Genomic DNA, 24,190 nt, shown 5'->3' with positions numbered 1-24,190 from the left:
GGACAGGGAGAGCTGGAGCAGGTTCACTGTACACAGACCCTGCTCCCTGAGGCACAGGACAGGGAGAGCTGGAGCAGGTTCACCGTGCACAGACCCTGCTCCCCGAGATACAGGACAGGAGAGCTGGAGCAGAGCCACTGTACATAGACCCTGCTCCCTGTGATACAGGACAGGGAGAGCTGGAGCAGGTTCACTGTACACAGACCCTGCTCCCTGAAATACACGACAGGGAGAGCTGGAGCAGGTTCACTGTACACAGACACTGCTCCCTGAGATACAGGACAGACAGCTGGAGCAGGTTCACTGTACACAGACTCAGCTCCCTGATATACAGGACAGGGGGAGCTGGAGCAGGTTCATTGTACACAGACCCTGCTCCCTGAGATACAGGACAGGGAGAGCTGGAGTAGGTTCACTGTACACAGACCCTGCTGCCTGTGATACAGGACAGGGAGAGCTGGAGCAGGTTCACTGTAAACAGCCCCTGCTCCCTGAGATACAGGACAGGGAGAGCTGGAGCAGGTTCACTGTACACAGACCCTGCTCCCTGTGATACAGGACAGGGAGAGCTGGAGCAGGTTCACTGTACACAGACTCTGCTAGCTGTGATACAGGACAGGGAGAGCTGGAACAGGTTCACTGTACACAGATTCTGCTCCCTGTGATGCAGGACAGAGAGCTGGAGCAGGTTCACTGTACATAGACTCTGCTCCCTGTGATACAGGACAGGGAGAGCTGGAGCAGGTTCACTGTACACAGACTCTGCTCCCTGTGATACAGGACAGGGAGAGCTGGAGCAGGTTCACTGTACACAGACTCTGCTCCCTGTGATACAGGACAGGGAGAGCTGGAGCAGATTCACTGTACACAGACTCTGCTCCCTGTGATACAGGACAGGGAGAGCTGGAGCAGGTTCACTGTACACAGATTCTGCTCCCTGTGATACAGGACAGGGTGAGCTGGAGCATGTTCACTGTACACAGACTCTGCTCCCTGTGATACAGGACAGGGAGAGCTGGAGCAGGTTCACTGTACACAGACCCAGCTCCCTGTGATACAGGACAGGGAGAGCTGGAGCAGGTTCACTGTACACAGACTCTGCTCCCTGTGATACAGGACAGGGAGAGCAGGAGCAGGTTCACCATACACAGACCCTGCTGCCTGTGATACAGGACAGGGAGAGCAGGAGCAGGTTCACCGTACACAGACCCTGCTGCCTGTGATACAGGACAGGGAGAGCAGGAGCAGGTTCACTGTACACAGACCCTGCTCCCCGAGATACAGGACAGGGAGAGCTGGAGCAGGTTCACTGTACACAGTCTCTGCTCCCTGTGATACAGGACAGGGAGAGCTGGAGCAGGTTCACTGTACACAGATTCTGCTCCCTGTGATACAGGACAGGGAGAGCTGGAGCAGGTTCACTGTACAGAGACCCTGCTCCCTGTGATACAGGACAGGGAGAGCTGGAGCAGGTTCTCTGTACACAGACCCTGCTCCCGGTGATACAGGACAGGGAATGCTGGAGCAGGTTCACTGTACACAGACCCTGCTCCCTATGATACAGGACAGGGAGAGGTGGAGCAGGTTCACTGCACACTGACTATGCTCCCTGTGATACAGGACAGAGAGAGCTGGAGCAAGTTCACTGTACACAGACCCTGCTCCCTGTGATACAGGACAGGGAGAGCTGGAGCAGTTTCACTGTACACAGACCCTGCTCCCTGTGATACAGGACAGGGAGAGCTGGAGCAGGTTCACTGTACAGAGACCCTGCTCCCTGTGATACAGGACAGGGAGAGCTGGAGCAGGTTCACTGTACACAGACCCTGCTGCCGGTGATACAGGACAGGGAGAGCTGGAGCAGGTTCACTGTACACAGACTCTGCTCCCTGTGATACAGGACAGGGAGAGCAGGAGCAGGTTCACCGTACACAGACCCTGCTCCCTATGATAAAGGACAGGGAGAGCTGGAGCAGGTTCACTGTACACAGACTCTGCTCCCTGTGATACAGGACAGGGAGAGCTGGAGCAGGTTCACTGTACACAGACCCTGCTCCCTGTGATACAGGACAGGGAGAGCTGGAGCAGGTTCACTGTACAGACACCCTGCTCCCTGTGATACAGGACAGGGAGAGCTGGAGCAGGTTCACTGTACACAGACCCTGCTCCCGGTGATACAGGACAGGGAATGCTGGAGCAGGTTCACTGTACACAGACCCTGCTCCCTATGATACAGGACAGGGAGAGCTGGAGCAGGTTCACTGTACAGACACCCTGCTCCCTGTGATACAGGACAGGGAGAGCTGGAGCAGGTTCACTGTACACAGACCCTGCTCCCGGTGATACAGGACAGGGAATGCTGGAGCAGGTTCACTGTACACAGACCCTGCTCCCCGAGATACAGGACATGGAGAGCTGGAGCAGGTTCACTGTACACAGACCCTGCTGCCTGTGATACAGGACAGGGAGAGCAGGAGCAGGTTCACCGTACACAGACCCTGCTCCCTATGATACAGGACAGGGAGAGCTGAAACAGGTTGACTGTACAGATTCTGCTCCCTGTGATGCAGGACAGAGAGCTGGAGCAGGTTCACTGTACACAGACTCTGCTCCCTGTGATACAGGACAGGGAGAGCAGGAGCAGGTTCACCGTACACAGACCCTGCTGCCTGTGATACAGGACAGGGAGAGCTGGAGCAGGTTCACTGTAGACAGACTCTGCTCCCTGTGCTACAGGACAGGGAGAGCAGGAGCAGGTTCGCCGTACACAGACCCTGCTGCTTGTGATACAGGACAGGGAGAGCTGGAGCAGGTTCACTGCACACTGACTATGCTCCCTGTGATACAGGACAGGGAGAGCTGGAGCAGTTTCACTGTACACAGACCCTGCTCCCTGTGCTACAGGACAGGGAGAGCTGGAGCAGGTTCACTGTACAGAGACCCTGCTCCCTGTGATACAGGACAGGGAGAGCTGGAGCAGGTTCACTGTACACAGACCCTGCTCCCGGTGATACAGGACAGGGAGAGCAGGAGCAGGTTCACTGTGCACAGACTCTGCTCCCTATGATAAAGGACAGGGAGAGCTGGAGCAGGTTCACTGTGCACAGACTCTGCTCCCTGTGATACAGGACAGGGAGAGCTGGAGCAGGTTCACTGTACACAGACTCTGCTCCCTGTGATACAGGACAGGGAGAGCTGGAGCAGGTTCACTGTACACAGACTCTGCTCCCTGTGATACAGGACAGGGAGAGCTGGAGCAGGTTCACTGTACACAGACTCTGCTCCCTGTGATACAGGACAGGGAGAGCAGGAGCAGGTTCACTGTACACAGACCCTGCTCCCTGTGATACAGGACAGGGAGAGCAGGAGCAGGTTCACTGCACACAGACTCTGCTCCCTGTGATACAGGACAGGGAGAGCTGGAACAGGTTCACCGTACACAGACCCTGCTGCCTGTGATATAGGACAGGGAGAGCTGGAGCAGGTTCACCGTACACAGACCCTGCTCCCTGTGATACAGGACAGGGAGAGCTGGAGCAGGTTCACTGTACACAGACTCTGCTCCCTGTGATACAGGACAGGGAGAGCTGGAGCAGGTTCACTGTACACAGACTCTGCTCCCTGTGATACAGGACAGGGAGAGCAGGAGCAGGTTCACTGTACACAGACCCTGCTCCCTGTGATACAGGACAGGGAGAGCAGGAGCAGGTTCACTGCACACAGACTCTGCTCCCTGTGATACAGGACAGGGAGAGCTGGAACAGGTTCACCGTACACAGACCCTGCTGCCTGTGATATAGGACAGGGAGAGCTGGAGCAGGTTCACCGTACACAGACCCTGCTCCCTCTGATCAAGGACAGGGAGAGCTGGAACAGGTTCACTGTACACAGATTCTGCTCCCTGTGATGCAGGACAGAGAGCTGGAGCAGGTTCACTGTACACTGACTCTGCTCCCTGTGATACAGGACAGGGAGAGCTGGAGCAGGTTCACTGTACACAGACTCTGCTCCCTGTGATACAGGACAGGGAGACCTGGAGCAGGTTCACTGTACACAGATTCTGCTCCCTGTGATGCAGGACAGAGAGCTGGAGCAGGTTCACTGTACACAGACTCTGCTCCCTGTGATACAGGACAGGGAGAGCTGGAGCAGGTTCACCGTACACAGACCCTGCGCCCCGAGATACAGGATATGGAGAGCTGGAGCAGGTTCACTGTACACAGACTCTGCTCCCTGTGATACAGGACAGGGAGAGCAGGAGCAGGTTCACTGTACACAGACTCTGCTCCCTGTGATACAGGACAGGGAGAGCTGGAGCAGGTTCACTGTACACAGACTCTGCTCCCTATGATACAGGACAGGGAGAGCTGGAGCAGGTTCACTGTACACAGACTCTGCTCCCTGTGATACAGGACAGGGAGAGCTGGAGCAGGTTCACTGTACACAGACTCTGCTCCCTGTGATACAGGACGGGGAGAGCTGGAGCAGGTTCACTGTACACAGACCCTGCTCCCTGTGATACAGGACAGGGAGAGCTGGAGCAGGTTCACTGTACACAGACTCTGCTCCCTGTGATACAGGACAGGGAGAGCTGGAGCAGGTTCACTGTACACAGACCCTGCTCCCCGAGATATAGGACAGGGAGAGCTGGAGCAGGTTCACTGTACACAGACCCTGCTGCCTGTGATACAGGACAGGGAGAGCTGGAGCAGGTTCACCGTACACAGACCCTGCTCCCTGTGATACAGGACAGGGAGAGCAGGAGCAGGTTCACCGTACACAGACCCTGCTCCGTGATACAGGACAGGGATAGCTGGAGCAAGTTCATTGGTACCTGTCTCTGTTTGAGAATCTTTCATGGTTGAAGGAATGGACCAAGAAACAGTAGTAGAAAATAACTAAGACAAATTATTCAGAAAAATAAAGCCAGTCATTTAATATAATTATCAGGCTTCAATGAAGTTACTGTGAAAAGCCCCTTGTCGCCACATTCCAGCGCCTGTTCGGGGAGGCCAGTACGGGAATTGAATCCGCGCTGCTGCCTTGTTCTGCATTACAAGCCAGCTGTTTAGCTCACTGTGCTAAACCAGCCCCTTGAATACACAATCATCTCTATTGTGGCTGTAACAGGAATCCGTGGGGATAAGCTCAAGATTTCGCTCTTTTCCATTATCCCATGACTCACTCTCTCTAGATTGTGAGTGTGAAAGCCGGGTGCAAATATAATCGGTCTTCAAGCAAGAAGAACTTAGGAAGGATAGCAAGGGTGATTGGACTGACCCCTCGGCACAATCTGCTTCTTCAAGACGAAAAGTGGATGAAAAGGTGAGGAAACTGGGGAAGAAGGGGAAAGTGTATCAACATTCTATATGACGTTGTCCCTCCTGCAGAATGGTGACTATGTCTAATTTTATAGGAACATATGAATTAGTAGCAGGAAGTCGGCCATTCAGACACTCGACCCTGTTCTGCCATTCAATAAGGTCATGGCCGATGCGATTGAGGCCTCAACTCCACTTTCCTTCCGATTCGACTCCCTTGTCAATCAAAAATCTATCTAATTCAACCTTAAAAATATTTGCTGAATTTGTCTACACCCCTCTGGGAAAGAGGGTTCCAAAGTGTCACGACCCTCTGAGAGAAAATATTTATCCTCAACTCCATCTTAAAGGGGAGGCCCCTTATTTTTAAACTGTGTCCCCTAGTCCTAGTTTCTCCCACAAGGAGGATCATCTTTTCAGCCTGTCAGGGTCTAATATGTCTCAACAAAATGTCACCTCTCCTTCTATATTCCAATGGACACAGGCCCAGCCTCTACCTTTCCTTATCCCTTATTCGAGAAATAGGTTGAGTGAACCTTCTCTCAACTGGCCTCAAATACTATTATGTCCTTTCTTAAAAAAGGAGACCAAAACTATACACAGTATTGTAGATATTGGTCTCACTAATACCCTGTAGAATTGTAAAACATATTTTTTATATTCCATTCCTCTTTCAATTTGCCTTCCTAATCATGTGCTGCACCGTGCTGCAAATTGTTCTTCACCACAGTTTATTCCCTAAAGTTTAAATTGGGAAAGGAAAAAAATCATACCTCCAGCAGCTCACCTCTGCTCTGTACCCTGCAGTGTTGTTGTCCCCACCCACGAGATAAGCAAAGTTATTTAAAATTGCAACGCCCTGGTTTGACATCTTTGGCATTTGTGCCTGGGTTAGAGTTCGCCATTCTCGGGTCAATGGGTTCAGAAACTTGACCTCATCACTCAAGTCTTCGCCCTGGGAGGAGTACATTCCTCCAAATCCCACCACGCAACGGAACTCTGACCTCAGCTGTGTCTGAGGGGTCTGCAGGATCGGTTGGAGGATTTCATTCTGATGGTAGGCCAGGGCATCTGCCAAAACCTCCTGGAGTGGACAGGGGCTCAGCCGGTTGTACAGTTTCTGGAAAGTCTGCTGTTCAATCAGCGCAAAACGGACCATCTCCAGCAGCTTTGGAGGGTCATGCAGTGAGACCTGGTCCTTGTCAATTTCCTCCTGAGTGTAGTGGTAGAGTAAGGCTGCCTCGTAGACTTCATTCTCAGAGCTGGCGTGGAGCTTATCACTGCTAAGCAGGCTCTGCACTTTGGTGAGGGGCAGCCGGCGGTATGTCTCAGTTTTACTGATGGTCAGGAAGTTTTGGAGGATGTAAAAGTCGATCTTATTGCTCAGCTGGATCAAACTGTAATGCTCAGCCAACCTGTACAGCTCAATAATATTATCGTCATCAATCCAGGAAATGAGGAAATCACAGCAGAAATCAATTACTTCTGGAATCTGAATCAAAGAAAAAGAGAAACTGTGAGCACTCAAGAGTATAGTGTGAAAACCTGCCCCCAGAGACTCTTCTCAGTCCAGTCTTTCGACTGCCCAGTACAATTGGGCCACCAAAATCAGTCTACAAAATGATTCACCATGGGCTGCAAAGTATTGGATTTAAGCTTGTGGTTATGTACATACGCAACAAACATTTCTGATCTCACTTCTTTACAGGAAAGGAGTGAGGACAAATGATGAACAAGCAGTGAGTGTGCTCCTGGCGGTCAGTTCATCAACACATGGGCATTAGGCTGGAATCAGATCATCAGCACCTGCTCTTGAAACCCTTTGCTGTGTCTGTGGGAGGCACGGTGGCACAGTGGTTAGCACTGCTACCTCTGAGCACCAGGGACCCAGGTTCAATTTTGGCTTCGGGTGATTGTGTGGGGTTTGTATGTTCTCCCCGTGTTTGCGTGGGTTTCCTCCGGGTGCTCTGGTTTCCTCCTACTGTCCAAAGATGTGCGGGTTAGGTGGACTGACCATGCTACATTGCCCCTTAATGTCCAGGGATGTACAGGTTAAGTTATGGGATTATGGGGATAGGTAGGGGTGGACACTTATAAATGGGCAGAGTGTTCATTCAAAGGGTTAGTGCAGACTCGATGGGCCGAATGCCTCGTAGGGATTCTACGGTTCTATTCTATGGTGCTCACCTACTTTGAGAATTAGGATGCTCTTTATGGTTTTGAGGGTCTCGCGCTATAAGGAGCAGCACAACACTTTCTAGCCACCAGTGCTACCTCTCAATTAACTCCGGAATGACTGTGCTCTTGCCTATTTCTATCCATGGAAATGAGATATATATTTGAAAAAGGAACATTTGAAAGGTTAGGGGAGACAGACTGATTGAATAGCTCTTTCAAGAGCAGGCATAGGCAATGTGGGCTGAAAGGTTTCATTCTTTCCTGCACCATTCTTTGCTCTCAACAGTTTCTGCCCCAGATCCTTGCCCCATTCTCACTGGTACCTCCATCAAATTACTATTCTTCATATGAGCCTAGACGGTGAGTGTTGGCAAGCTATTCAACTGTGCAGTGCAACACAGTCAGCCCAAGTGTGTCCTAATCTGACATCCACTCACATGCACCTTCTTTCAGACATCACTAGTTAGAAAAGAAGCTTAGTGGTGTTAATGCCAAATGTAATGCCTGGGATTGTTGGGGATGTTCAATGTCTGGCACTTCGCCCTTCGATGTTGCGCCGACCTGTGAAACCACTCTAAAGCCCATCTACACTACTCCCTTATCGTCCATAGGTCTATCCAATGACCATTTGAATGACCTTAGTGTTGGCAAGTCCACTACTGTTGCAGGCAGGGCATTCCACGGCCTTACTACTCTCGGAGTAAAGAACCTACCTCTGATATCTGTCTTATATCTATCTCCCCTCAATCTAAAGCTATGTCCCCTCGTGCTAGACATCACCATCCGAGGAAAAAGGCTCTCACTGTCCACCCTATCCAATCCTCTGATCATCTTGTATGCCTCAATTAAGTCACCTCTTAACCTTCTTCTCTCTAACAAAAACAGCCTCAAGTCCCTCAGCCTTCCCTCATATGATCTTCCCTCCATACCAGGCAACATTCTGGTAAATCTCCTCTGCACCCTTTCCAATGCTTCCACATCCTTCCTATAATGCGGCGACCAGAATTTGTTATGTTCTATGTTCTGTGGTATAAGCTTTGCTTGCTAGTTATCAGGCCAAGTCTGAATGTTGTCCAGGTCTTGCTACATTTTGGCACAAACTGCTTCAGTATCTAAAGAGTTGCAAATAGTACTAAACATTAAAGTAAAGTCGCCATAGTCCCAGATAACCATAGGCTGCTTTCCCCTTTGATGGGGAGAGTTGACTGGTGGTGATTTAACCTGAGGATCCACACTTCAGCCGAGGAGCAAGGTAGAATAACCTCAGCCAGTACGGAAATTAAACCTTCGCTGTTGGCCTTTGCCTTGCATCACGAACTAGTTGTCCAGCCAACTAACTAAACCAGGCCCTAAACATTGTGCCACAATCAACTAACACCTCTATATATCTTATGATAGAGGGAAGTTATTGATGAAGCAGGTGAAGATGGTTAGGCCTAGGGCACTACCCTGAGGAATTCCTGCAGAAATGTCCTGGGGACAACCAGCTTCCTTTCAACTAGGTATGACGTTTTCCCCCACTGGTCACCACCGACTTCAATTTTCCTTGTTGCCACAATCAATCAAATACAGTCTCAATATACTCAATACTTCACCTCTGGAATTCAACTTTCTTTCTGTATTTTTTGATCAAGGCTGTCATGAAGGCTGGAGCCAAGTGGCCTGGCCACAAGCCAAACTGAGCATCAGTGTGCAGGTTACTGCTATAGAGATGACACCTTCCATCACTTTGCTCACTGAGAGTAGACTAACGTGACAGTAATTTACTGAATTGGATTTGTCCTGCTTTTTCTGGACAGGACACATGGGTCTTCAGATGACAGGCAGGCCTTTAGCCTTTATTATATCCAGTGCCTTTAACCATCCCTTGATGGTGGACGGGATTAGTTTGGTCCTCCCGCCGCGTTTTCCGGCGTGTCCCTTGATATCAGGTGGAGTGAATTGAAATGGCTGAAGATTGGCACCTGTGATCTTAGGAGGAGACCGAGATGGATCATCCCCTTGCTACTTGCAGCTTAAGAGGTTGTAAATGCTTCAACCGTGCCTTTTTTGTTGATGTGCTGGGCTCGCCATCATTGAGGATAGGCATATTTGCGCAGTCGCCTCCTGAGGGAGTGCAGCATCGGCGGAGACACTGAGCGGAATTCTCCGTCAGCCGGATCCTCTGGTCCGCGGGCAGCGCACCCACACCCGCAGGTTTCCCAACGTGGTGGGGTGGCCAAAATGGGGAATCCCATTGGCTGGCTGTGGAAACGGAGAAACCTGCTGCCGACGGGGACACGCCGGAAAACGCGGCGGGAGGACCAAACTAATCCCGTCCACCATCTTTCCAACGGAACATTACACCAAGGTCTCTCTGGTCCTGGCCAATATATATCCCTCAAGCAAATGGCCTCCTTCTGCACTGTAAATTCTGTGAAACATTATAACATTACTTTTTGTGGGAACCTGCTCTGCCATTCAGTATGATCGTAGCTGATCATCAAGTTCAATATCCTGATCCCGCCTTCCCCCCATATCCCTTTAGCCCCAAGAGCTATGTCTAATTCCTTCTTGAAGTCACACAACATTTTGGCCTCAATTACTTTTGATTATATATACGATTACAGCAAAACATCCCTAATTCCTATACTCAAATCCTCTCGCAATGAAGGCCTCTTTACTGCCTGCTGTACCTGCACGCTTACTTTCAGCAACTGGTGCACGAGGACACCAAGGTCTTGCTGAGTATCCACCTCTCTCAATTTACACCCGTTCAAATAATAATCTGCCGTCCTATTTTTGTTACTGAAGCGGATAACCTTACATTTATCCACATTATACTGCATCTGCCATGCATATGCCGACTCACTCAGCCTGTCCAAATCCCGCTGAGGTGTCTCTGCATCCTCCTCACAGCTCACCCTCCCACCCAACTTTGGAAATCTGCAAATTTGGAGATAATACATTTAGTTCCTTCGTCCAAATCATTTAAAAAAAAACGCATTTTATTCAAACTTGTATCAAAGTAGGTTACAGCAAATAAACACCCCGGGAAACATTCTTCCCAACAATCAACTATACAGTTTGTACAGATTTGTTTCTCCTTTTTCACCCCCTGCCATCACCCCCCACCCCACCCCGCTGCACGAACAGTTCCTTAAACACGGTCACAAACATCCCCCACCTATTCTCAAGCTCCCCTGCTGAGCCCCTTAACTCATACATTATCTTTTCTAACTGCAGGAAGTCATACAGGTTACCCAACCATGCTGCTACCCCCAGTGGCGATGCCGACCGCCACTCTAGCAAAATTTGGCGCCGTGCAATCAGAGAGGCGAAGGCCATGACATCGGCCTTCCTCCTCTCCATGAGCTCCAGCTTCCCTGAAACCGCAAATATTGCCACCAAAGGGTCCGGGTCGACTCCCTCCTCCACTATCCTGGCTAAGACCGCGAACACTCCCGCCCAGAATCTTCCCAATTTTTCACAACCCCAAAACATGTGCGCACGATTCGCTGACCCCCGCTTGCATCTCTCACACTCATCTGCTACCCGAATCATATGCACCCTGTGCACCATCTTAAACTGTATCAGCCTCACTCCATACTCCGCAATTGATCTCCATTCCCAACACCGTTTCCCATTTTTCCTTGATCTTCACCACCCGCTCACCTCCCTGCTCCCCCAGCCACTTATATATATCCCCAATTCTTCCCTCCCCTTCCACATCCGGAAGCAGCGGTCGCTCCAGCGGGGTGTATGCCGGCAATCTGGGGAATCCCTTCTAGACCTTTCGTGCAAAGTCCCTAACCTGTAGATACCTGAACTCACTAATCCTCAGCAGCTCTACCCTCTCCCTTAGCTCCTCCAGACTGGCGAACCCTTCCTCCTAATATAAATCCCTCACCTTGACCAGCCCCACTTCCCTCCACCTCTTGTATACACTATCCATCCCCCCCGGCTCAAACCCATGATTCTCGCACAGCGGAGTTAGCACTGACATCCCTGCCACCCTAAAATGCCTCCTCAGCTGATTCCATATCTTCACCGTGGACTGCACCACTGGGCTCCCCGAATACCTACTCGGAGCCATTGGCAAAGCTGCCGTCACCATAGCCCTCAAACTAGACCCCTTACAAGATTCCTCCTCCATCCTAACCCACTCAACCCCTTCTCCTTCCCACCACCGCCGCACCTTGTCCACATTCGCCGCCCAATAATAATGAAGCAAGTTTGGCAATGCCAACCCCTCCTGCTGCCTCTGCCTCTGTAGCAGGGTCCTCCCCACCCTCGGCACCTTCCCAGCCCATACAAAGTCAGAGATGATTGTGTCCACTTTCCGAAAAAAGGTCTTTGGTATAAAGATCGGGAGAGCCTGAAAGATAGAACATAGAACATTACAGCGCAGTACAGGCCCTTAGGCCCTCGATGTTGCGCCGACCTGTGAAACCACTCTAAAGCCGATCTACACTATTCCCTTATCGTCCATATGTCTGTCCAATGACCATTTGAATGCCCTTAATGTTGGCGAGTCCACTACTGTTGCAGGCAGGGCATTCCACGCCCTTACTACTCTCTGAGTAAAGAACCTACCTCTGACATCTGTCCTATATCTATCTCCCCTCAATTTAAAGCTATGTCCCCTCGTGCTAGACATTACCATCCGAGGAAAAAGGCTCTCACTGTCCAACCTATCCAATCCTCTGATCATCTTGTATGCCTCAATTAAGTCACCTCTTAACTTTCGTCTCTCTAACGAAAATAGCCTCAAGTCCCTCAGCCTTCCCTCATAAGATCTTCCCTCCATACCAGGCAACATTCTGGTAAATCTCCTCTGCGCCCTTTCCAATGCTTCCACATCCTTCCTATAATGCGGCGACCAGAATTGCACGCAATACTCCAAATGCGGCCGCACCAGAGTTTTGTACAGCTGCAACATGACCTCATGGCTCCGAAACTCAATTCCTCTACCAATAAAAGCTAACACACCGTACGCCTTAACAGCTCTCTCAACCTGGGTGCCAACTTTCAGGGATCTATGTACATGGACACTGAGATCTCTCTGCTCATCCACACTACCAAGAATCTTACCATTAGCCCAGTACTGTCTTCCTGTTATTCCTTCCAAAATGAATCACCTCACACGTTTCTGCATTAAACTCCATTTGCCACCTCTCAGCCCAGCTCTGCAGCTTATCTATGTCCCTCTGTAACCTGTAACATCCTTCCGCACTGTCCACAACTCCACCGACTTTAGTGCCATCTGCAAATTTACTCACCCATCCTTCTACGCCCTCCTCCAGGTCATTTATAAAAATGACAAACAGCAGTGGCCCCAAAACAGATCCTTGTGGTACACCACTAGTAACTGGACTCCAGTTTCCCATCAACCACCACCCTTTGTCTTCTTCCAGCTAGCCAATTTCTGATCCAAACTGCTAAATCACCCTGAATCCCATGCCTCCGTATTTTCTGCAATAGCCTTCCGTGGGGAACCTTATCAAATGCTTTACTGAAATCCATATACACCACATCAACTGCTTTACCCTCATCCACCTGGTCACCTTCTCAAAGAACTCAAAAAGGTTTGTGAGGCACGACCTACCCTTCACAAAACCGTGTTGACTATCTCTAATCAAATTATTCCTTACCAGATGATTATACATCCTATCTTTTATAAACCTTTCCAAGACTTTGCCCACAACAGAAGTAAGGCTCACTGGTCTATAGTTACCGGGGATGTCTCTACTCCCCTTCTTGAACAAGGGAACAACATTTGCTATCCTCCAGTCTTCTGGCACTATTCCTGTAGACAAAGATGACTTAAAGATCAAGGCCAAAGGCTCAGCAATCTCCTCCCTAGCTTCCCAGAAAATCCTCGGATAAATCCCATCCGGCCCAGGGGACTTCTCTATTTTCACACTTTCCAGAATTGCTAACACCTCCTCCTTATGAACCTCAAGCCCTTCTAGTCTAGTAGCCTGTATCTCAGTATTCGCCTCAACAACACTGTCCTTTTACTGTGTGAATACTGCCGAAAAATATTCATTTAGCACCTCTCCTATCTCCTCGCACTCCACGCACAACTTCCCACTACTGTCCTTGACTGGCCCTACTCTTACCCAGTCACTCTTTTATTCCTGACATATCTATAGAAAGCTTTAGGGTTATCCTTGATCCTACCTGCCAAAGACTTCTCATGTCCCCTCCTGGCTCTTCTTAGCTCTCTCTTTAGGTCCTTCCTAGCTAACTTGTAACTCTCGAGCGCCCTAACTGAACCTTCACGTCTTATCTTTACATAAGCCTCCTTGTTCCTCTTGACAAGTGTTTCAACTGCTTTAGTAAACCACAGTTCCCTCGCTCAACCACTTCCTCCCTGCCTGACAGGTACACACTTAGCAAGGACACGCAGTAGCTGTTCCTTGAACAAGCTCCACATTTCCATTGTGCCCATCCCCTGCAGTTTTCCTCTCCATCCGATGCATCCTAAGTCTTGCCTCATCGCATCATAATTGCCTTTCCCCCAGATATAACTTTTGCCCTGCGGTACATACCTATCCCTTTCCATCACTAAAGTAAACATAATCGAATTGTGGTCACGATCACCAAAGTGCTCACCAACCTCCAAATCTAACACCTGTCCTGGTTCATTATCCAGTACCAAATCCAATATGGCCTCGCCTCTCGTTGGCCTATCTACATACTGTGTCAGGAAGCCCTCCTGCACACATTGGACAAAAACGGACCCATCTAAAGTGCTCGACCTATAGCGTTTCCAGTCAATATTTGGAAAGTTAAAGTCCCCATAACAACTACCCTGTTACTTTCGCTCCTATCCAGAATCATCTTTGCAATCCTTTCCTCTACATCTCTGGAACTTTTCGGAGGCCTATAGAAAACTCCTAACAGCGTGACCTCTTCTTTCCTGTTTCTAACCTCAATCCAAACTACCTCAGTAGACGAGTCCTCATCAAACGTTCTTTCTGCCACCGTAATACTGTCCTTGACTAACAATACCACCCCTCCCCCTCTTTTACCACCTTCCCTGAGCTTACTGAAATATCTAAACCCCGGCACCTGCAACAACCATTCCTGTCCCTGCTCTATCCATGTCTCCGAAATGGCCATAACATCGAAGTCCCAGGTGACAACCCATGCCGCAAGTTCACCCACCTTATTCCGGATGCTCCTGGCATTGACGTAGACACACTTTAAACCACGGAACCTCGTCAGAATATTAATTTTCACCACTTGGACCCTCCCCGCCAACTTTAAGTGCAGTGTATCCCACCTCTTAAGATCCTCCCTGGCCTCCTCCTCCACCAGCTTCGCTAAGTTCCACTTATGGAGCCCCATCCATTCCCTCGCTACCTGAATCCCCAAGTACCTAAACCTATCCCTCGCTACCGTAAATGGCACCCCCCTAAATTAGCCCGTTGTGCCAGCTCATTCACCGGGAATACCTCGCTTTTCCCTACATTCAGCTTGTATCCCGAGAACCCTCTATACCTCCCCAACAGGCCCATAATCCTTCCCATACTCTCCAACGGATCCGAAACATACAGCAAGAGGTCATCGGCATAGAGCGACACCCGATGCTCCCTCTGTCCCCTCATTATCCCCTGCCACTCTGCCGACCCCCTGAGAGCCATCGACAATGGCTCTATGGCCAGCGCAAACAGCAGCGGCGACAGCGGGCACCCCTGCCTCGTACCCCTGTGTAAGTCAAAGCTTTGTGAGCTCATATCATTCGTCCTCACCCTCGCTCTTGGAGCCACATACAGCAATCGCACCCATGCCACAAATCTCAGCCCAAACCCAAACCTTCCCAAAGCTTCAAACAAGTACCGCTACTCCACCCAATCAAATGCTTTCTCCGCGTCCATGGACACCACCACGTCCGTCCGGTACCAGAGCTCTCGACGGATTCATCACCACATTCAACAGCCGTCTTATATTACTCGCGAGCTGCCTGCCCTTCACGAACCCTGTTTGATCTTCTGCAACCACCCCCGGGACACAATCCTGCATCGTCCCCGCCAACAACTTAGCCAATAATTTCACATCCGTGTTCAATAGTGATACGGGTCTATACGACCCACATTCCACCGGATCCTTCCCTTTTTTGGGGATTAGTGTGATTACTGCCTGCTTCATCGTCTCCAGCAACACCCCCTTCTCCAGTGCTTCATTAAACGTCCCCAACAGATGTGGTGCCAGGTCCGCCGCAAATGCCTTATAAAATTCTGCCGGGTACCCATCCGGCCCAGGGGCCTTCCCCGACTTCATACCCCTGATACTATCCAGCACCTCCCTCAGCCCCAGGGGCATCTCCAACGCCTGCCTCTTTGCTTCCCCCACCTGGGGAAATTCCAGCTTGTCCAGAAACCACCCCATGTCCCCCTCCTCTCCTCCTGGGTCTGCTTCGTAAAGTCCGTGGTAATACCCTCTAAATGCCTCATTTATCTTCCCTGGCTCTGACACCACATCCCCAGCCCCAGTCCGGATCTTCAATATTTCTCTGGACGAAGCCTGCCTCCGCAGCTAGTGCGCCAGGATGCGGCTTGCCTTCTCCCCATACTCGTATTGCACCCCTCTTGCCCTACGCAGTTGCTCTACCGCTCTCACCGTTGTCAGCCTGTCAAATTGCCCCTGCAACCTTTTCCTCCTCGCCAATCCCTCCACGGTGGGCACCCTCGAATATTCCCTGTCCACCTCCACTATCTTGCTCACTAGACGGTCATGTTCCGCCCTCCTTTCCTTATTCGCACGAACCATAAATGAGAGAATTTCTCCCCGGACCACTGCCTTCAGTGCTTCCCAAAAAATGCCCGCCGACACCTCCCCATTCTGATTGAACTCCACATAATCCCTAATCGACAACCGCACCTTATCACAAAAACCTCCATCCGCCAACAACCCCGAGTCAAACCTCCACCCCGGTCTCTGCTCTCGTCCCGTACTGAACCGAATATATAGCCAGTGGGGTGCATGGTCCGAGATAACTATCCCCGCAGACTCTGCCCCCTCCACCCCAACCACATCTCCCGACTCACTACAAAGTAATCAATCCTCGAATACACCTTATAGACGTGTGAAAAGAAGGAATACTCTCTTCCCACTGGGTTCCGAAAACGCCATGGATCCACCATACCCATCCTCTCCATAAACCCCCCCCCCCAGCTCCCTTGCCATTCATACCCTACCCATCGACCTGGGGCTTGATCTATCCACCCTTGGCTCCAGGACACAGTTAAAATCTCCTCCCATGATCAACTGGTCCGTGGCTAAATCCGGGATCGCTGCCAGCAACCCCCTCATAAAACCCACATCATCCCAATTTGGGACATACACATTTACCAACACTACTGGTGCCCCTTCCAATACCCCACTCACAATCACATATCTCCCACCTGGATCCCTCACCTCCTTCGCACTCACGAATCCCATTTTTTTTGCTCATTAAAATCACCACACCCCTCAATTTAAAATCAAACCGCGAGTGAGAAACCTGCCCGCCCCCCCCCCCCCCCCCCCCCCCACTTCCTTAACCTAACCTGGTCCTTCATACGGAGGTGTGTCTCCTGCAGAAAGACAACCCCCGCTTTCAAGCTCCTAAGGTGTGCAAACACTCGCGACCTTTGAACCGGCCCATTCAGTCCCCGGACGTTCCACGTTACCAACCTTACCGGAGGCTTGCGCCTCCAATCCCCTCTACCGCCCGTCATCTTCCCCACTTAACTCCTGCCCTTTTAATTCCACTCTGTGCCTAGCTCATCCCAGATGGCCCCTTTCTTCACCCTTGACCATGTCATCTCTCATGCCCTGCCGTGTCGCAGAAACCCCTCCCCGCTTTTCCCCTTCCCCTTCTTCCCCCCCCCCCCCACTTCCCCTTTCCCCCCTCCCCCCGGCCACCCCTCTTGACCTTCCCCACCACCTCACTTCCGTTCACCAGCATAACCTGCTAGCGCAGCTGCCCCTGCCCAAAGGCACATCCTCATGACCTCCCCCCCACCACTCCTCAGCTCAAAGAAGGCCTCCTGCTGGCCTTACCCTCCCCCACCCAAACAAGGACTTCTCCTGAACTCCAGGTAGCCTGCTCCAAAAGCAAACAAACAGATGTTAAACACAAACAGTCCCATAAAACAGGAGGGGGGATGGGAACATCCATCCCCACATAAACCTTTCACCCCTACAACTGCTTACAATCTCAACATTGAACAGAAACCCCAGCCCCCCCACAAAAAAAGGCAAAAATCCCCCAATCCCTATACCCACTTCAAACATGCCTCTGACCATTACATAGTGCCAGCACCCTGGTTCCCAAGCATTGTCCACTCAGTTCTCCCCCAGTTTATGCTCCTTAATGAAGTCTTCGGCTGCTTCTGGAGTCTCGAAATAATACTCCCGGCCTCCGAACGTCACCCATAATTTCGCCGGTAGAGCACCCCAAACCTGATCTGCCGCCGGTACAGCACCGCCTTGGCCTTGTTGAAACCTGCCCGCTGCTTTGCCAACTCTGCTTCGATGTCCTGATAAATCTGGACGTTATTTCCCTCCAAGTCGCAGCTACGCTTCTCCCTGACCCACCGTAGAATTTTCTTTTTCTAAACAAATTTATGGAGTCTCACGATCACCGCCCGCGGCGGCTCCCCAGCTCTAGGCTTCTGCCTCAGAGACCTATGCGCTCGGTCCACTTCAGGGGCCTTATCTAGCACCCCTTCTGCACCAGTCCCACCAGCATCCTCGAGACGTACCTTGTGGCACTCACACCTTCTACTCCTTCACTTCACTCCTACACTTCAGGCAGGCCCACTATTCGGTCTTCTCAAGGTATTCTCCTGCTCCTCAACCTTTGCCTTCAGCGTTTTACAAAGGTCTCCTAGGAGCCCCACCTCCGCCACCAGAGCCACCACACGATCGCTGTGGTCCGAGATCACTCCTTCAATCTCCCGAATCTGTGACCCCTGCACCTCCAAACACCTCTCCATCTGCTCCAAAGTACTCTTCAGGGGTGCCACAGCTTCTGCAGGGCTTTTGCATGATCCTCATGGATTTCTTTCCTCTGTTTATGGAATTCCTCCTTGATGAAAGCTATCAGCTCCTGCATCTGGGGCTTTCCAGCTTACCCCTCCCCTGCCTGCATGCTGGAAGAGACTGTCTGTGAAGCACAAGACTGTTTCAACTTTCCAGCCAACCATCTCACTGTTTTCTGTCGGGTCCGGTGATCAGAAGACATACCATTCCAGGGGTAAACTACTCCTCTAACATTCACCTATGCCTTTTCATCAAAATTCCACCCGGATCTGGGTAAAAAGAGCCCTTTTCTGTGACTTTGAACAGGAACAGCCCTTTACGTGACCAATCACTCCATGGTCACAAACAGAAGTCCCTTCGTCCAAATCATTAATATATAACGTGAACAGCTGGGTCCTAGCACAGATCCCTGTGGTACCCCACTAGTTACTGCCTGCCAATCGGAAAAAGACACATTTATTCCAACTTTTTTGCTCCCAGTCTGCTAACCAGCTTTCTATCCATCTCAAGACACTACCCGCAATTCATGCGCTTTAACCTTACATTGTAATCTGCTATGTCGAAAGCCTTCTGAAAGTCTAAATAAAGCACATCCACCCGTTCTCCCCAGTCAACTCTACTAGTTACATCTTCAAAAAATTCCAGTAGATTTGTCAAGCATGATTTTAATTTTGTACATCCATGCTGCCTTTATTTGATTATACCACTGCTTTCTAAATGCTCTGCTGTGAAATACTTGAGAATGAACTCTAGCAACTTCTCTACTGGTGCCACCTGGGCACTGTGGCAATGAAAGATGCTATATCAATGCAAGTCTTTCTTTTAGCATAAGAGTCAATCAGACAGTTCAAACAGAGGACAAGGAAATGAAAACTGTCCCAACTTGATGTAATGTTCCAATGCCTGCAACGTTTTTTAACACTGAATATATATAAAAACCTAACTGAATTTAATTAAGACAAAATCCAATAGAGAAGTACCAGGCCATAGTGACACCAACTGACCACTCAAATGTAGTCACCAAAACATGTTAACTTTTTCCATTTAAAAAAATTATAAGATACCACAGGAATGAAAGGATTGCTGTTGATTGATAAGAATTTTTAAATGGCGTTCCGATCTCCGAGGCCCTCAAAGTGATCCCCGACATCCCTCCCAGCCTGAACGCACTATGGGAGAGTCTCTGGACCTCCCTGCACCCCCCAACATCCACGCAGGGAATCCCGGCCTGTTCATGCGTGCATAAAAAATGCCAGCTTGTGGCAGCACCAAACTGGCAGTGCCACCTGGGCACCTTGGCAGTGCCAAGCAGGCACCTAGGTGGCACTGCCACAGTGCCCAGGTGGCACCAGTAGTGCCAGGGCACCACCATGCCCAGGGGCATGCAGCTGGGGGCCTCCAATCCCCTGAGCGAGCCTCATGAGTGCCATCTGTGGGGACCATTGCTGAACGGCGCTCACCCGAGATCTCTGAGGCAAAGGGGGTGAATCCCAAAGTCTCAGGTATCTCAGGAATCTGCACATTCGAGTGAGACTAGTTGTCTCGCTTTAGCTCAGTGGGCTAGACAGCTGGTTTGTGATGCAGAAGAAGGCCAGCAGCGGGGGTTCAATTCCCGTACCAGCTGAGAATTCTGAATTCTCCCTCGGTGTACCCGAACAGGCGCCGGAATGCGGTGACTAGGGGCTTTTCACAGTAACCTCATTGCAGTGTTAATGTAAGCCTACTTGTGACAATAAAGGTTATTTATTTATTTATAATATGCAGATTTGCCAAAATGTGATCCCACCCACAATGGGCGGGATTTACATTGCAATGTCTCACGAGAATGCATTGGATCTTGCAAGGCTTTGCGAATCAGGTAGTTCCCGGGAGCAGGGTCTCCCGGGTTTTATTGGCCATGCTGCGTCAAGGCGAGTTGCTTTTCTGGTGCAGCGTGGCAATTGAATCGTGCCCTGTGTATTTATGTATGTCCTATTTTTTCACGTATGGAACGATCTGCCTGGTCTGTATGCAGAACAATACATTTCACTGTACTTCGGTACACGTGACAATAAATCTAAATTTTTAATGCATTTTCTATGAACTCTGGTTTAGGTACATTTTTGCAGATACAAAGCGGCTGTATGCCACCTAGTGGCAAGAGCTGAATATTGCAGAAATGCAACACCTTGCTGGCAGTTGACTGGAAAAACTTTGAAAATAATTTAAAAATTTAAAGGCAGGACAAGGTCATTTGTCCCATTGACGGCTCTGATGCCTTAACTATCCCATCTAAATTTATCCCTTCAGAAACATAACTCTTCCATCTAAACCCATCCCATTCAGTACCCAAATTCGTCAATGAAGCTTGTCCTTTCTGCACTGGCTAGACCAGCATTGATTTGCCCATCTCTAATATCACTTGAGAAAATACTGGTGCGCTGCCTTCTTGAATCCCAGCAGTCTGCAGGAGTACATACACCCACAGTGCTGTGAGGGTGGAATTCCAGGATTTTGACCCAGCGACGGTGAAGGAATGACAATATAGTTACAAGTCAGGAATCTGTGTGACTCTGAGGGGAACTTTCAGGTGGTGATGTTGCCTGCAACAATGTTCTGGGGCTGAGATGAGTTGGTCTCCAACAACCACAACCATCTTCCTTTGTGCTGTGTAAAACATCAACACAGTGGAGAGTTCCCCCCTAATTGCCATTGAAGTCAGTGGTACATAGACTTCTTGATATAACATCTGGTCAAACGCAGTCTTGATTTCAGGTTCCATTGTCCTCACCTCACCTCTTGAATTCAGCTCCTTTCCATATTTGGGCCAAGGCTGTAATGAGGTCGGGAGCCAAGTTGCCCTGCTAGAATTCAAACTTGAGCATCAGTGAGCAGGTTATTGTTGAGTAAGTACTATTTGATAGCACTGTCGATTATACCTTCCATCACTTTGCTGATGATTTAAGAGTAGTCTCCTGTGGCAGTAATTAGCTAGATTGGATTTGTCCTGCTTTTTGTCGGTAGGACGTACCTCAGCAATTTTTCATATTGTCAGGTAGAAGCCAGTGTTGTAGTTGTTGTGGAGCAGTTTGGCTCGAGACAAGACTTTTCTGGAGCACAAGTCTTCAGCTAAACAGCTGGCTTGTAAAGCAGAACAAGGCCAGCAGTGCGGGTTCAATTCCAGTACCGGCCTCCCTGAACAGGTGCTGGAATGTGGCGACTAGGGGCTTTTCACAGTAACTTCATTTGAAGCCTACTTATGACAATAAGCGATTTTCATTTCATTCATTAGAGCCAGGATTTTGTCACGCCCTTAATTGGAAAAAGTGAATTGGATACTCTAAATTTATTTAAAAATTTTTTTTTTTTTTATAAACTTGGCACTTCTAGCTGAAGATATTTCAACATTGTCATTTGCACTGATATGCTGGACTCTGCTATCATTGAGGATGGGGATGTTAATGGGAGCCTCCTCTTCCTCCAGTTAATTATTAGATTGTTCACCAGCATTCATGATTGGATTCGGCAGAACTACAGGGCTTTGATCTGATCCATTGGTTATGGAATAACTGAGCTCCGTCTGTACTTTGCGGTGTCCATTGTTTAGTATGCATGTAGAGCTGTGTTGTAGTTTCAGCAGGTTGGCACCTCAATTTTAGATATGCCTGGTACTGCCCATGGTCTGCTCTCCGACATTGCTTCTTGAATCAGGGTTGGTCTGCTGATTTGATGGTAATGATAAAGTGAGACCTATGTCAAGCCATGAGGTTACAGGTTGTGATGGAATACAATTCTGCTGCTGATTGCCTAAAGCGTCTCAAGGGTGTCCAGTTTTGAGCTGCCAGTTTCTTTCCCTTTATCCCTCTTAACATGTTGGCAGTGCCACACAACATGATGAAAAACATATTCATTGTGAAGACAGGACTTTATCTTCACAAGGACTGTGTGGAGGCGACTCCTGCCGATATTGTCATGGACAGGTGCATTTGTGACAGGTTGGTGAGGGCGAGGTCAAGTAGGTTTTTCTCCCATGTTTGTTCCTTCACCAGCTACTGCAAACCAAGATATGTCCTTTAGGACTCAGCCAGCTCGGTCAGTAGTGGCGCTCCACTCTTGGTGATGGGTGTCTCCCACTCAGACTTCATTCTGTGCCCTGGCTACAATCAATGCCTATTCCAAGTGATGTTTAATGTGGAGCAGCAAAGATTCATCAGCCAAGGGGAGGTTGTAGTGATAATCAGCAGGAGTCAAGGTTGAGAATTCTCAGATCATCATAAGGTCAGAAGTGGGGATGTTTGCTGAATTACTGCGCAATGTTCAGCACTATTCACGATTCCTCAGACACTGAAGCAGTCTATCTCCAAATGCAGCAAGGCCTGGGCAATATCCAGGCTTTGGCTGACAAGTGGCAAGTAACATTCATGCCACACAAGTGCCAGGAAATTACCATCTGCAACAAGAGAGGGTCTAACCCACTACCCCATGACATTCAATGGCATTACCATCACTGAATCCCCCACTATCAACATCCTGCGAGTTACCACTGACCAAAATCTGAACTGGACTAGTCATATACATCCTGTGGCTATCAGAGGAATCCTGAAGTGAGTAACTCACCTCTTGACTCACTAAAGCTTGTCCACCATTTACAAGGCACAAGTCAGGAGTGTGATGGAATACTCTCCACTTTCCTGGATGAGTCAGCTCCAACAACACTCAAGAAGCTCGACACCATCCAGGATAAAGCAATCTGCTTGATTGCTACCCTTTCCACAAACATTTAATCCCTCCACCACCGGCAAATAGTAGCAGCCGTATGTACCATCTACATGATGCTCTTCAGGATCTCACCAAGGTTCCTTAGGCAGCACCTTCCAAACCCTCCACCACTACCATCTAGAAGGACAAGTGCAGAAGATACCTGGGAACACCACCACCTGTAGGTTCCCCTCCAAGTCACTCACCATCCTGACTCGGAAATATATTGCTGTGTCAAAATCCTTGAATTCCCTCCCTTACAACACGGTGGGTGTACCTACACCTCAGGGTCTGTAGCGGTTCAAGAAGGCAGCTCACCACCACCTTCTCAATGGTAACTTGGGATGGGCAACAAATGCTGGCCTAACCAGCGAAGCCCACATCCCATAAATGGGTAATAAAAAAAACCTCCCTCCTGACTGTATACCACTGTGCCCCCTTGACTCGTGGGTCTGTCGGGTCAGGACGCACCTAGTGACGGTGATGTAAGAGTGTAAGACATTGGCTGAAAGATGATTCACGCGTATGACTACATAAGACTGCATCTGACTAGACGGTGGGACAGTTCTCTCAATCTTTGTACAAGCCCACGGATGTCAGTAAGGTGAACCTTGCAGGGTCAACTGGGCGGGTTTGCCTTTGTTCTGTCTGGCACCTAGGTTGATATAAGGTGGTCCGTACACTTTTAGTTTTACAATTTAATTCTTGCAGTTGATACAACTGAGTGCCTTGCTATGCCATTTCAAAAGAAAGGGAGCCATGTGTGAAAACCTGGAGACCGAGAGAAGGAATAAGATAAAGAGCCTGACAATAGCTGTGACTCTGAATGTAGGGAATGTGCAAGGACAGAGACAAATAGAAATAGGAAAGGTAGGCATCTTTTATGTCAGCCATTTCCACAACCATATAACTTTTGCTGCTGGTCCTTTGAGGTT

General features: G+C 49.5%; 1 protein-coding gene across 8 annotated transcripts in view; it reads right to left on the bottom strand.

The window, feature by feature from the left end:
* Positions 1-24,190, bottom strand: part of klhl22 (kelch-like family member 22) — a 115,180-nt gene that overhangs the window by 25,604 nt on the left and 65,386 nt on the right. For all 8 annotated transcript variants that reach the window (XM_072499207.1, XM_072499244.1, XM_072499217.1 and 5 more), the window contains one exon: positions 6,095-6,813. In XM_072499207.1, coding sequence (XP_072355308.1) covers positions 6,095-6,813 — 719 coding nt within the window. The remainder of the gene's footprint in view (positions 1-6,094; positions 6,814-24,190) is intronic.

The sequence above is a fragment of the Scyliorhinus torazame genome, chromosome 1 (genome assembly GCF_047496885.1).
Source record: "Scyliorhinus torazame isolate Kashiwa2021f chromosome 1, sScyTor2.1, whole genome shotgun sequence".
Taxonomy (NCBI): Eukaryota; Metazoa; Chordata; class Chondrichthyes; order Carcharhiniformes; family Scyliorhinidae; genus Scyliorhinus; species Scyliorhinus torazame.
Note: the sequence above shows the minus strand (reverse complement) of the source record. Positions and strands in the feature narration are given on the sequence as shown.